The sequence below is a fragment of the Ceratotherium simum genome, chromosome 24, assembly GCF_057802395.1.
Source record: "Ceratotherium simum simum isolate JZ-2026a chromosome 24, ASM5780239v1, whole genome shotgun sequence".
NCBI classification, from domain to species: Eukaryota; Metazoa; Chordata; class Mammalia; order Perissodactyla; family Rhinocerotidae; genus Ceratotherium; species Ceratotherium simum.
This window is the reverse complement of record NC_141923.1, coordinates 4,249,629-4,262,406: the sequence shown is the minus strand read 5'-3', so window position 1 is coordinate 4,262,406 and position 12,778 is coordinate 4,249,629. Positions and strand designations below refer to the sequence as shown.

Here is a 12,778-nt window from a genome sequence, read left to right as displayed (position 1 = left end):
GTTTGGATCCCGGATGCGCACCAACGCACTGCTTGTCAAGCCGTGCTGTGCGGCATCCCATATAAAGTGGAGGAAGATGGGCACAGATGTTAGCCCAGGGCCAATCTTCCTCAGCCAAAAAGAGGAAAGTTGGCAATAGATGTTAGCTCAGGGCTAATCTTCCTCACCAGAGAAAAAACAAATACTGCTTAAAAATATATTAATGGTGGATTTGAGCCTTGAGTGTTTGGGTATCCTACAAGAGGTTTTCTGTATCCTGAGTCAAAAAAAAATAACCCTCAAATATTTTGTCTCTTTAAATAAAATGGAATTTTTGTCAATGTCTTTTACTCTGTATGTCACTTACTAATAACCTGATCTCAATTACTCTCTCCTGCTGTGGGGAGCATAATTGATGAGCACTCTGAATCCACCACTATGTTTGTTCCAAGGCCATGCTTCCTACTGGCTGCTTCCAGCCAGTGACTGTGCACAGCTGGGACACTCAGGCAGGCTCATTCCTGTGAAATAGGTGACTCCTCTGACAGGTGACTTTGGCTTGGAGTGTCCTTGTTGGCTTGGCCAAAACTTTCCTAATCTGCATTGCAGTCTGAGATTTACTTCACCAACCCTACTTCTTCCCTCTCTCCTTCCCACGTTGCAAACCTGCATTGTGATCTGACAATTCTTCCTGCCTCTTCTAACTGCTTCTCCTTTTCCTTCACAGGTGTTTCCCCAAATAAATGCCTCACGTGTCTAATTCCATCTTTAGGGCTTGCTTTTCAGTGAAAAAGCTAGTAATGCAATAGTATAGTTCAATCTTTTAAGGCTTCTATAGCCTTACTGATTTTTTTTATCTGCTTGTTCTGTCAATTACTGTGAGAGGAGTGTTGAAGTCTCCAACTGAAATTCTGCATTTATTTTTCTCATTTCAATTCTGTCAGTTTTTGCTTCATGTATTATTTTTTTATTGTGGTAAAATATACATAACATAAAATTTACTGTTTTAACCATTTTTAAGTGTATAGTTCAGTGGCATTAAGTACATTCACACTGTTGTCTTGCTTCATATATTTTAAAGCTCTGTTAGCAGATACCTTTACATTTAGGATTGTTATGTCTTCTTATTGAATTGATCTTTTTATCACTATAAAGTGTCTCTTTTTATCTCTGGTAATATACCTTTTTCTGGTATTAATATAGCTACTCCTGCTTTCTTATAATTAGAATTTGCATGGTATATCTTTCTCCATTCTTACCTTTAGTTTATCTATGCCTTTACACCTAAAGTACATTTCATTGTATCTAAAATAGCCTGAAGTTGTCTTACTTTTTTATCTAGTATGACTATCTCTACCTTCCAATTGGTATATTTAGACCATTTATATTTAATGTAATTATTAACATGGCTGGGTTTAAGTCAAGGTTTCTCAACCTTGATGCAATTGACATTTTGGTCTGGGGCTGCTGTCCTGTGTATTGTAGGATGTTTAGCAGCATCCCTGGCTTGTACCTACTAGATGAGAGTAGTATCTCCCCAGTTGTAGCAACCTCCAGACATTGCCAAGTGTCCCATAGGGGGTGGGGGGGCAAAATTGCCCCCAGTTAGGAACCATTGGTTAAGTCTACCAACTTGGTCATTGTTTTCTACTTAATCCAGCCTATATACACCTTGTTATTTTTATTTCTTTTCCTACTGCCTTTTAGATTAATTATTTTTTCATCTTTCTATTTTATGTGGACTATGGCTAATTAGGCTCTGCCTATTTTATCTTTTTGGTAGTTTTTTAGGGTTTACAGTATGTGTCCTTTAACTTATCTCAGTTGTGAAATAATAAGAAATATATATATTGATTTCTGCCCCCAGTTCCCAGCATAGAGCTCCTAAAACCCTTATAATTTCCTAAGTGATAATACTAGGAGCATCTCTCATTCTAATATTTGCCTTTGACCCGTCCCTGACACAGGACTCCTGAAACCCTAAGTGATAAGAGCATTAGGAGCATCTTTTGTTCTAATGAGGTGACTCTGGGTGGGCTTCTGGATGGGGGTTGTTCACTAGAAAGACCAAGTCATGATTAGAAGCTTGGAATTTTTAGCCCCCCTTCCCAACTTCTTCGGAGAGGGGAGAGGGGCTGGAAATAGAGTTAATAATTGATTATGCCTACGTGAGGAAGCCTCCATAAAATCCCAGTAGTACAGGGTTTGGGGAGCTTCCAGGTTGGTGAACACATCCACACTGGAGGGTGATGTACCCCAACTCCATAGGGACAGAAGCTCCTGCTCTCGGGACTCTCTCAGATCTCACCATATGTATCTCCTCCGTCTGGCTGTTCATCTATATCCTTTATCATGTCCCTTAATAAACTTGTCAGCACAAGTCAGTGTTTCCCTGAGTTCCATGAGCCACTCTAACAAATTAATTGAACCTGAGGAGGGGGTCATTGGAAGCTCTGATCTATAGCCAGGTGATCAGAAGCACAAGTGATAACCTGGGCTTGCCACTGGTATCTGAAGTGGGAGTGGGGGGGGGGGGCGCAGACTTGTGGGACTGAGCCCTTACCTGTGGGATCTGACATTATCTTCAGGTAGATAGTGTCAGAATTGAGTTAAATTGTAGGCTACACAGCTGGTGTCAGAGACTTGCTTGTTGTTGTGAGGAAAACCCCCTGCACATCCAGAAGTGTCGCAAGTGAAGTGTTCTGTGTGAGAGTAAAGAAAGATTCACAGGTGGAAAGCTGAGTTTTTCCTTTACATCAGTCTACCCTCAAGTAATATTACATCACTTCACAGATAATATTAAGAACTGTACAACAGTTTTATTTCACTTTGAGATTTTTTTGTTGCCAGTAGGTAAAAATATAGTTGATTTTTGTATATTTCACTTATGTCCTATTTTGTAGATTTCTTATGGTTTTCTACATGGATGATCATGTCTGCCTGGAAGAAAGAGTTTTACTTCATCTTTTCCAATCTTTATGCCTTTAATTTTTTTTTCCTAACTTACTGCATAGGCTAGGACCCCCAGCATAGTGCTCACAGTGAGAGAGGACATCTTTGCCTTAGCATTTAGTCTTTCACCATTACATTAGCTGTAGATTCCTCATAGATGCTTTTTATTTCTACATATTTCTATTCCTGGTTTTCTCAGAGTTTTTATCTTGAATGAGTATTGAAGTTTGTCTAATACTTTTTCTGAATCTGTTGAGATGATATGATTTTTCTCCTTTATTCTATGAATATGTTATGTTATCATATGCATTGAGTTTTGGTTATTAATCCAACTGTGCATTACTCTTATAAACCCATTTTGTCATGATATTTATCCTTTTTTTAAATCTTGCTGTATTCATTTTAATAATATTTTCTTAAGATTTTTTGTGTCTGTGTTCATGAAGGATATTGATCTGTAGTTTTCTTATGATGTCTCTGCCTGGCCTTTCTCATCACACATGTAACTGTCTAGTATTTTAGTTCCACTTTTAACTACTCAAATTGGACATTATATTATAGTATTTTATAGTCATTGTTTAGAGTTCCTCACATTTTTACCAACTTCTTTACCCACCATACGTTGTTACATCTCAGTTCTTCCCTTTGCCACCATTTTCCTTCTTTCTGGAGTACATCCTTGACTAGTTCTTGTGTTGAGGTCTTTTGGTGGTAAGTACTCTCTATTTTTTGTTTGAATGTCTCTCTGTCTTTGAATTGTTTAGACAGGCATACTATTCAAGGCTAACAGTTTTTTTCTCTTAGCACTTTGAAGATGATGTTTCACTGTCTTCTGGACTCCATTGTTGCTGTTGAGTCTGTTTTTTAATAATTATTCGTATTTAGTTATTTGTGTTTCTTCTCTGACTTATTAATCTCTTCTTACTGTCTTTGAGGTTTTACTGTTTCACTACAAGGTGTATATTTCTTTTCATTAATCTTGTTCAAAGCTTGTGTTGAGGATACAGGTCTTTCATCAATTTTGCATGATTTTTAGCCCTTACCTCTGGAGATATTGCCTTCCCATACCCTCTCTTTTTTTTCCTTCTGGAATCCCAATTAGATGTAGGTTGGACATTCATATTCTATCCTTTGTGACTCTTAACTTCTCTTTCATATTTTTTATCTTTTCATCTCTCTTTGTTGCACAGATCTGTCATCTAGTTCAATAATTTTCTTTCAGCTGTGACTAATCTGCTATTTAATCCACCCACTGATATTTGAAATTCTTTTGATTCTTTTTCATTTCTATCTGACTGTTTCTGATGGTAGCTTACTCTTATGTTTCAATTTCCTTTTATATTTCTTAAAAAATTTTAAGCATATTTCTTTTATGTTCTGGGTCTGTTCAATCTAAATGAAATACTTGGGTGTGAGTGAGGGATCATCCAATTCTATTAGTGCTTTTTTTTAGTTATTTCTTCTTCATGGGACCTATTTTCCTGTAATTTCTACTTATGAGCTATGTGCTGATCCTAATATGTGTGAATGCTGAGGGATCTGGGTGAGACTGTGTTCCACAGGTGGGGCCTGGAGTGCTGCTAACATGGAAGCACTTCAGATAAACTGCCTGGCATGGAGCTTCCTTTGAGTGGAAAGAGAGAATAAATTCAAACTCTCATGCTGAAGAGGGCAGGCTTGTGATTACAGATTCTTAGGAAAGGTTCTTCCTTTTTATTCACTCCAATCAATGCCTGAGATCAGACACAGTTCCTTGTCAGTTCCATTTGCCAGCAAATCGATTTTTCCCTAGTTTACACTTTTGCTGAGGGTTAGGTCTTCAGGGGTTCTGGCTTTTGCAGGGGGTATCAGTTCCAGCCTCCCACCTCATCTGGCTTGAAGCCTTATCCTTGTTAACTCTGCTCAGCTCAAAAACCAAGGTTCTAGGTGTTGGTCAGATAGTCCCAAGGTAGCCTATAGCTCCAGGGCTGGCTTCTATTCTAGTTTGGCAATATTCTTTTTGTTTTTGGCTCCTGTAGATTTTCTTTACTTTCTAGATATCAGCTATGCATTTAAAAGGATGTTTTATGTATCTTAGCATTTTTAGGTGTTTAGAGAGGAAGGTTTTTCAGACTAGCTAGACTATTATACTGTTGGTAGTTGAAGCCTCGTATTTTGTTTCTATCTGAAGTCTAGTTAAGTGTTGATAATCTGATTCTTGGGATATTTTGGTTCTTAAGTCAAGAAACATAAAACTTATTAATAATGATGTTACATAACATAACTCAAGCTTAATACATTGGTTTATTAAAAGGCGTGGGTACAAGCACTGTATACTGATGTTCAGACTTCCAGCCCATCTGAGTGATGATTTTTGTTTTGAAGCCATTCATTCAGAAAAATTATATAGCCATTTTATTTTTTTTTATTTTTTATTTTTTGTGAGGAAGATCAGCCCTGAGCTAACATCCATGCCAATCCTCCGCTTTTTGCTGAGGAGGACCGGTCCTGAGCTAACATCTATTGCCAATCCTCCTCCTTTTTTTCCCTTTTTCTCCCCAAATCCCCAGTAGATAGTTGTATGTCATAGTCGTACATCCTTCTAGTTGCTGTACGTGGGACGCGGCCTCAGCATGGCTGGACAAGTGGTGTGTCGGTGCGCGCCTGGGATCTGAACCCAGGCCACCAGTAGCAGAGCGCGTGCACTTAACCGCTAAGCCACGGGGCCAGCCCTACGTAGCCATTTTAAATTTGTGCTGTGAAATGGCAAGATCTCCAAGAAATGATTTTGATTCCTGATGTGGTGGTGGTTTTTATAATTACAATTTCCCAGGGAAAATATTCTTTTTTCAACATCCTGCTGCCACGTCAAGATTATACATATCTAAAACATGTGATATCACTCTCTTTCCTCAAAGCAGCGCCCATGGATTCTGCTAATGGAACCATCACTTTCGTGTTTCTTCCTCTCCACAGGCTTAGCAAGCCTTCCATCTGCAAGGCCTGTGGTTCACTCACAAGAGGAAGCACAGGGCAGCGAGGCAGAGCGGGGCCTCTGGAGAGAGGCACACTTGAGTGTGAATCCGAACTCTTGACTCTCTAGCTATGCAACCTTACACAATCACCTAACCTTTGTAAAATGAGGGCAGCTGCGCACCTGCCTTCATGGTCGTTTGAGAATTCAAGGAGATAATGCACGTAAAGTGCTTAACAACTTGCTTGGTGCAGGGAAAGGCTCAATAAAGGAGAGCTGCTGTGCTTTCGTTGCTGCTGTCATCGTTCTAACCAGGTCTTAATAGAATCTTCTTTCTTCAACAGTGTTTACTGCCTTCGTGCCCGTTCTGTTTGCCAATTCTCTGGACTAGGCCCGTACTACCTCTGGGCTGAATTATTGCAATAGGCTCCCAGCTGGTCGTCCTGCTTGGCCCCGCCCCTTCCTGCTCCTAATTGGGGTTATCAGAAACACCTTTGACTGATACACTGGCAAAATCAGGAATCTTCAGGGGCTCTCCTTTTCTTTCCTACAGCTTAAGATCCAAATCCCTTACCCTATATCACGATCTGGCACCAGATGCATTTATAGCCCATGAGAATACCCTGAAAGCTGTAAAAAAGTACCAGATGAAAGTGAGCTCCGTCGTTACCACCTCCACTGGCCGTGGGCAGCTTTTCATGTGCTGTCTCATTGCTACAGCTCAGCTTTAAGAGGGCAGGCGTGCAACCTACTTGAGTTTATATTGCTATAGCAGCTCTCTCGGTACCCTGAGGGTGGAAGGTATTCTTACATATTTGACAGATTGATTACCATCTAAGTTACTACATCAGAGAACAAAATGGGTTATTGGAGATCTTGGCATATATCTTAGCAAGGTCAAAACGGTTTTAATTTTTCTGAATGAATGGTTTCAAAATAAAAAGTGATCACTCAGATGGGCTGGAAGCCTGAATATCTTTATGCAGTGCTTGTACATGTCTTTTTAATAAACCAATGTATTAAGCTTGAGTTAATGTTATATAGTATGATTATTGATCTAAGAACCAAAACACGCCAGGAATCAGTTTATAAAGCACTTCCAGGTGTATTTGATCCCTGCATCAAGCCTGTGTGATGGCCTGTGTAGGCCATCGACTGCAGTGGTTGAATGACTTGTCTGCCTTGAGAGAGAAGAAAGCAGAGCTTGGGTCTGGGATAGCTCTTCTTACTTCAGGCTCCTGACTTTGGGGGGAAATACCTCTCTTGTCCAAGCTCCTTAGTACTCTTTTGACAGAAGCTCAGTATATTTATACTTGATCCATCAGCATTGCCTTCATCAGAAATGAGGGTTTTTATTTCGTCGTTTCAAAGATTAAAAACCTAGAAAGGAAAAGGAGGGTTTTTAACAGATTTATGTATCTTTCCGAGTTGTACACATTTCCAATCGGGAGTATGTATAGGCTGCAGCCCGTTGAAGTTTTTCACTCCAACGGTACTGCCTTCCTCGTTTTACATTGTAAACGCGGGCCTGGCCACAGGCCAGTCAGGTCAGTTTGTTTTTGAATCTTGCCTCTTTTAGGGGAAGGCAGAAGCCATCACGGTGGTGAAGCTGCTGAGCTGCTTTGATGACCTCGTGGCTGCTGGCACAGCCTCTGGGAGGGTGGCAGTCTTTCAACTTGTCTCTTCATTGCCAGGGAGAAATAAGCAGGTACGTGCTAACCGCTTTAGCATTTCTTAACTTCTTGGCAAATTCCTTGTGGGTCTTAAAATGAGAAATCCTCATCTGCCTAGAAAATATACGCTCAGAAAAGCTGAACACTGTGCTCTTCATAATCAGATAACAGTTTTGTTCCTGGTAGGACGCTTGGCAAAAAGCACAGGTGAGTAATTTAGATTTTCCTTCATATTCTCTGGCTGTGCTGCGTGTGTTTTGAAGGTAAATAGACAGATGGAACCTTGTGCAGGATTCTGCATGGAACACAAGGTTGGGAAACCAGCTCCTCCATAAATAGGAGGGATTGTGTACACCTGGTCCACATAGCCCATCTCTCAGTGTTTCTCATTTCTTTTTTCTGTGTGTATTTTTGTCGTTTATTCATAGCTTCGGAGATTTGATGTCACTGGTATTCACAAAAATAGCATAACAGCTCTGGCTTGGAGCCCCAATGGAATGAAATTGTTCTCTGGAGATGACAAAGGGAAAATTGTATATTCTTCTCTGGATCTAGACCAGGTAAAATTATTTTCAGAAATTGTAGGCCTTCTTATATTTGGAGAAATTTATTCATAATTGTATTTTTAGTCAGCTTCTCGATCATTGTTCCTTTATAATCTCAATTGTTACTTGTAACATTTTCTCTCAAGGACTTTTCTAGTGTTTATAAGCCTCTACTTCTGTGACTAAAGAGTTGGCCCTTGTTTCTACTGGAACATTCACTTTTTTCATTCCACTGTTGTCTATTGCTACTACTTAGAAAAGAAGCCACTGTCATTCCTAATTCTTTGAAGGGTGATTCCTTTGTAGGGGTGATGTGAAGCATCTCATAATGATAACTATGGACAGAGGTCAGTGCTTTCAGTGGGTGGAGAACTGGCCCCTAGCGACACCTTGCCTGTGAGAGATGACCTTGTGTGGGAGAGGGGCAGAGGAGGAGGTTTGGTGGCAGCACAGTGCCCAGCCCTCACCCTCACATTCGTTATTTTATAGAATCCTCACAACAGTGCTCTGAGCTATGTGTTCTCTCTCCTGATCAATAGATGAAGAAACCGAGGCTTCGAGAGATCCAGTCCCTAGCCTAGGGTCGCAAGCTAATATCTGGCAGAGCTCAACTTCAAACCAAGGTTCTGCTCCAAGGCCCACACCCTTTCCACTGCCCGTGTGCCTCTGTGCCTGCCTGAGCTTTATCTTTTTCTGCCCAGCTAGACTGAACTCCTTGGTGGCACAATCCTTTCGTTTTCTTGTTTGTAGCCTTCATTCCTGGTGCATCGTAGGAATTCAGCAGTTACTAGCCGAGTGCATTTTAGTCTCTCTGATCCAAGACTGGCCTATTACAAATATTCTCGGTCAGTAATTCTCAAACTTTTTGGTCTCAGGACCCCTTTACACTTTGGAAAGAGGACCGCAAAGAGCTTTTGTTTATATGGGTTGTGTCTACTGAGTGCACTGTGTTGGAAATTAAAACTGAGAAATTTAGAAATATTTATTAATTTCATTTTGAAATAATAATAAACCCATTCTATGTTAACATAAATAACATTTTTGTGAAAATAACTATTTTCAAAACAATTGAGAAGAGTAGCATTGCTTTACATTTTTGTAAATCTCTTTACTGCCTGGCTTAATAGAAGACAGCTGGATTCTGCACTCTGTTGCAATACATTATTTTGGTTGGAGTATATAAAGAAAATCTGGCCTCACACAGACGTGTAGTTGGAAATGGGAGGAGTATTTTAATTGGCTATTCAGAGAATTGTGGACATTCTTTTTTAATCATATCCCCAAATTGACTAATGGTAGTTTTTTTAAAGGTTAGTTACAACGTGGAATCTGAAACCATATGGGTGAAATGTGTGTGCCCTGTTACAGTGAAACCCATTGGCCTCTCTTGCATGTTGAATGGCTCTTTGACTCCTGCGTGATTTTGTTAACATCGTGCATTGGTCACTTGGAAAATACTGATCCACTGAGTGATGCAGATCTTCCACATGTTGACAGATTTAATTATATAATACCAAAAAAACCCACCTTTGTTAACATCACCATCCTTCTGATCAGGAAAGTCTAGCTATTGGGAATCTGTCGCATTCACGAGCGCAGATGCAAGTTTTCAAATTGTAATCTTCACCTGAAAACTTGAAATTTTATTATCAGCAACAAATACTATCACTTGTTTTCCTTGAAGTGACAGGCTTACTTTGTTCTTTCTGAGAAAATGTCTTCCAAGTACCCAAGTTTGAATAATTATAGTATTTCAAGTAAAAATGGTGTTCTGTGAAAAAAAGCAGGTGGTTCAGCTCACAGCTCTAACAATCACACAAGTGCTTTTCCTTGAGAGAACCAGAGTACTTCAGTATGCGGCCGAAGGGCTGTGTGTGCACGCCCCATTTTGTCACACAGAATACAAAGATATGTCTACCCTAGGGTCAAGATTTAATGAAATTATAATTTTTATGCATCAAAGACATTCTGAAGTGAAACAGGTTTTTCCTGCGAGTGTGCGTTGGCGAAGGGTACTGTGACTAGTGGAGTTGGTACCCTGCTCAATTCAGGCGACTCGCGGTTCCATTGGCTCTACCCAGCACGGCTTTTGTACCATCAGTACAAATGTCAGCTCAGTGAAAAATGGCAGATAACCTAGTATTATAATGAAAATGGTTTTGACCTCACAGACCCCTTGAAAAGGGTCTTAGTGACCCTCAGGGACTGTGGATCACACTTTGACAACCGCTGCTCTGCAGGAAGTGTTCTGTTAAGGGACCCCTGTATTTATACTTCCCTGCTCCCCCTCCCCCCGGGCAGCACAGGGAGAACACTCGTCATGCACCAGCTCAGGAAATGGAGAGAAAAGCACATGCAGAAAACATTGTCCTTAGTTAGCACTCTGATCGCTTTTTCCCCACAGCTTTATTGAGGTTCCGATAATTTTTTTAAAAGATGCAAGTGTTTCGTGAGATTTGCAAAAAAAGACATAGGAGGTTGCTTCTTTTTGCAAAATACAGTACAATAAATTTAATTCCGTTACAAGCTAAGTCAAAAACTGCAAAGCTACAATCTGCATAACTGCAAATGTGGGAGGAAAATCTGCCTTAAAAGTCCTTGATGTTTTGGAGGCAATGGGAATTTCTCTATCTTGATGCATTGGTTGTATGCATTTGTCAAAATTCGTAGAATTGTATATCTAAAAAGGGTGAATTTTACAATATATAAATTTTACCAATAAATCTGATTGCTGTTCCCTCTTTCCCCCCAAAAAAGGTCTATGATGTTACATCAATATTTCTTAAATAATTGAAGAAATTAGTTCAGGAGACGAGTGACTGTATTTATAGAAGCAGGTTTTTGACACAAAGAAATTTAGTTTGTTAGCAGGAAAATGCCTTCTAGAATTTTATTTTGTTCTTTAATATATTTAATACCATTTTCATTTCTTTCTAACCTGTTTCCTCTGACCCTTTTGGATGGCAAGGATATAATGTCCCCCAAATTGCTTTGACCTCTTTGTGGGGGAAGAGTGTAATATGAACTTTGATTGTTGTCACAATAATTTTATAGAAAGTTCCATTGTGTTCTATTAGAATAAATATATGCACGGTGCAACATAGTTCTGCTTAGATCTTTATGGATTCTTCTTTCAAGTATATACTGAGAACATTTTAAAATAAATTATACAAAATTTTAAAGTGTTTCTTGTCGAACTTGATGTAGCCTGAGATAGTTGTTAACACTGACTATTTTCTCATTAGTGAGGGCTTTTCCAAATAATTTCATTGCAGTGGGTTGATACTGAATCTGATGAGAATTAACACATACATTTTAAGGTGTAAATTGACTTAAGTGCAAATAACAGGAAGGATGCTTCCCAGTCAGGAAGTCAGGTTACTGTAACTCCACGTTGAGTTGGGTTTAACTGGACTCTCTAACAGGGCGTCTGTAACTCCCATTTGGTGTTAGAAGAGCCGTCTTCAATTGTGCAGCTGGATTATAGCCAGAAAGTGCTACTTGTCTCTACTTTACAAAGAAGTCTGCTTTTTTACACTGAAGAAAAGTCTGTGAGGCAAATTGGAACACAACCAAGGAAAAGGTGAGCTTCCCAAGTGTTCCAGGTGGGTGGCTACCGAAGGGGCTTTAAGTCTTCGTAGGTTTCCTGTTTGCCATGTGCAAGCCCATAGCAGCTCTAAGCCTGGGGTTCCTGGTGGGTCCCCAGCCTGCCCAGGACGCCTCATCCCAGCATCAGATAGAGAAAGAATGCATCCCTCTGCATGTGCGGCCACTCTGCCTTGAGTGCCAAGGTCTAGAGACGCCTCTGGGGTGGTCTGTTCCGTGTCCACTCCTTGTACGGGCACCCCTCCACCACAGCCCTAGTGAGGGGTCAAGGGCGTGGAGCTCACTCCTTGATCAACCAGTGTTTGCCAAGCGCCTCTGCCCTCTGTGCACTGTGTAGGCTGTGGTAGGCTTAGGGTAACCACAAGGCACAGGTGAGCCTGTGTCATGGAAACTTCATAAACTCAGCAGAAAAGTTGTTACCATTGTGTTACCTGCTATGGAGCAGTGTGCTGTCAGAGTTTAAACAGGCTTCTAAGCCAGCCTGGGAGTGAGGGAAGACTTGCTGAAGGATTGGGGCCGGAGGGAGGAGTGGAAGTAGCCAAGAGGAGGGGAGAGGAGGGCCTGGAAGGCATGAAGGGTTCTAGGCTGAGAGATTGTCCCTCTTTTGACCTGATACCTGGAAGAAAAACAGTGAAAGGTAGGCCAAGTCCACTCACCTACCAGCCATGTGGACAAAGGCAGCAGGAGCCCGTGGTTGACGTACAATTCATAGTCCCTGCCCCGCCTGGAAAGCTGCTGGTAGAAAGAACTCTGCAGCCCATTTCTGTGGGGGTGGGGTAAGTGAGGAGGGAGGGGGAGGTAGAGTGGGGGAGTTAACCCTTATCCTGAGAAGAGAAGGAGGGGCACAGGCAGCCAAGAAGGGGGAGGAGGAGAGGATGGGCATCGGTGCAGGCAGGTTGTGGATTGGGTGGCCGGAGTTCCCAGTTGCCTACAGAGCATTAGAAGGGCAGGGTGGCAGATGGGCTTGAGAAACTCGGAGAGGGTTTGGGTGGCGTTGTGAAGAGTGGAGAGCAGGCAGTGTGGAAACGTCGTGGGATTGGCAGGCCTTGATGAGGGCCTGCTGAGGCTGG

The 12,778-nt window shown here is 41.1% G+C and overlaps 1 protein-coding gene across 5 annotated transcripts in view; it reads left to right on the top strand.

The window, feature by feature from the left end:
* TECPR2 (tectonin beta-propeller repeat containing 2) overlaps positions 1–12,778 on the top strand; it is a 104,253-nt gene that overhangs the window by 18,592 nt on the left and 72,883 nt on the right. For all 5 annotated transcript variants that reach the window (XM_004434274.3, XM_087447911.1, XM_087447909.1 and 2 more), the window contains 3 exons: positions 7,464–7,592; positions 7,986–8,117; positions 11,528–11,685. In XM_004434274.3, the coding sequence (XP_004434331.1) occupies positions 7,464–7,592; positions 7,986–8,117; positions 11,528–11,685 (419 nt within the window). The remainder of the gene's footprint in view (positions 1–7,463; positions 7,593–7,985; positions 8,118–11,527; positions 11,686–12,778) is intronic.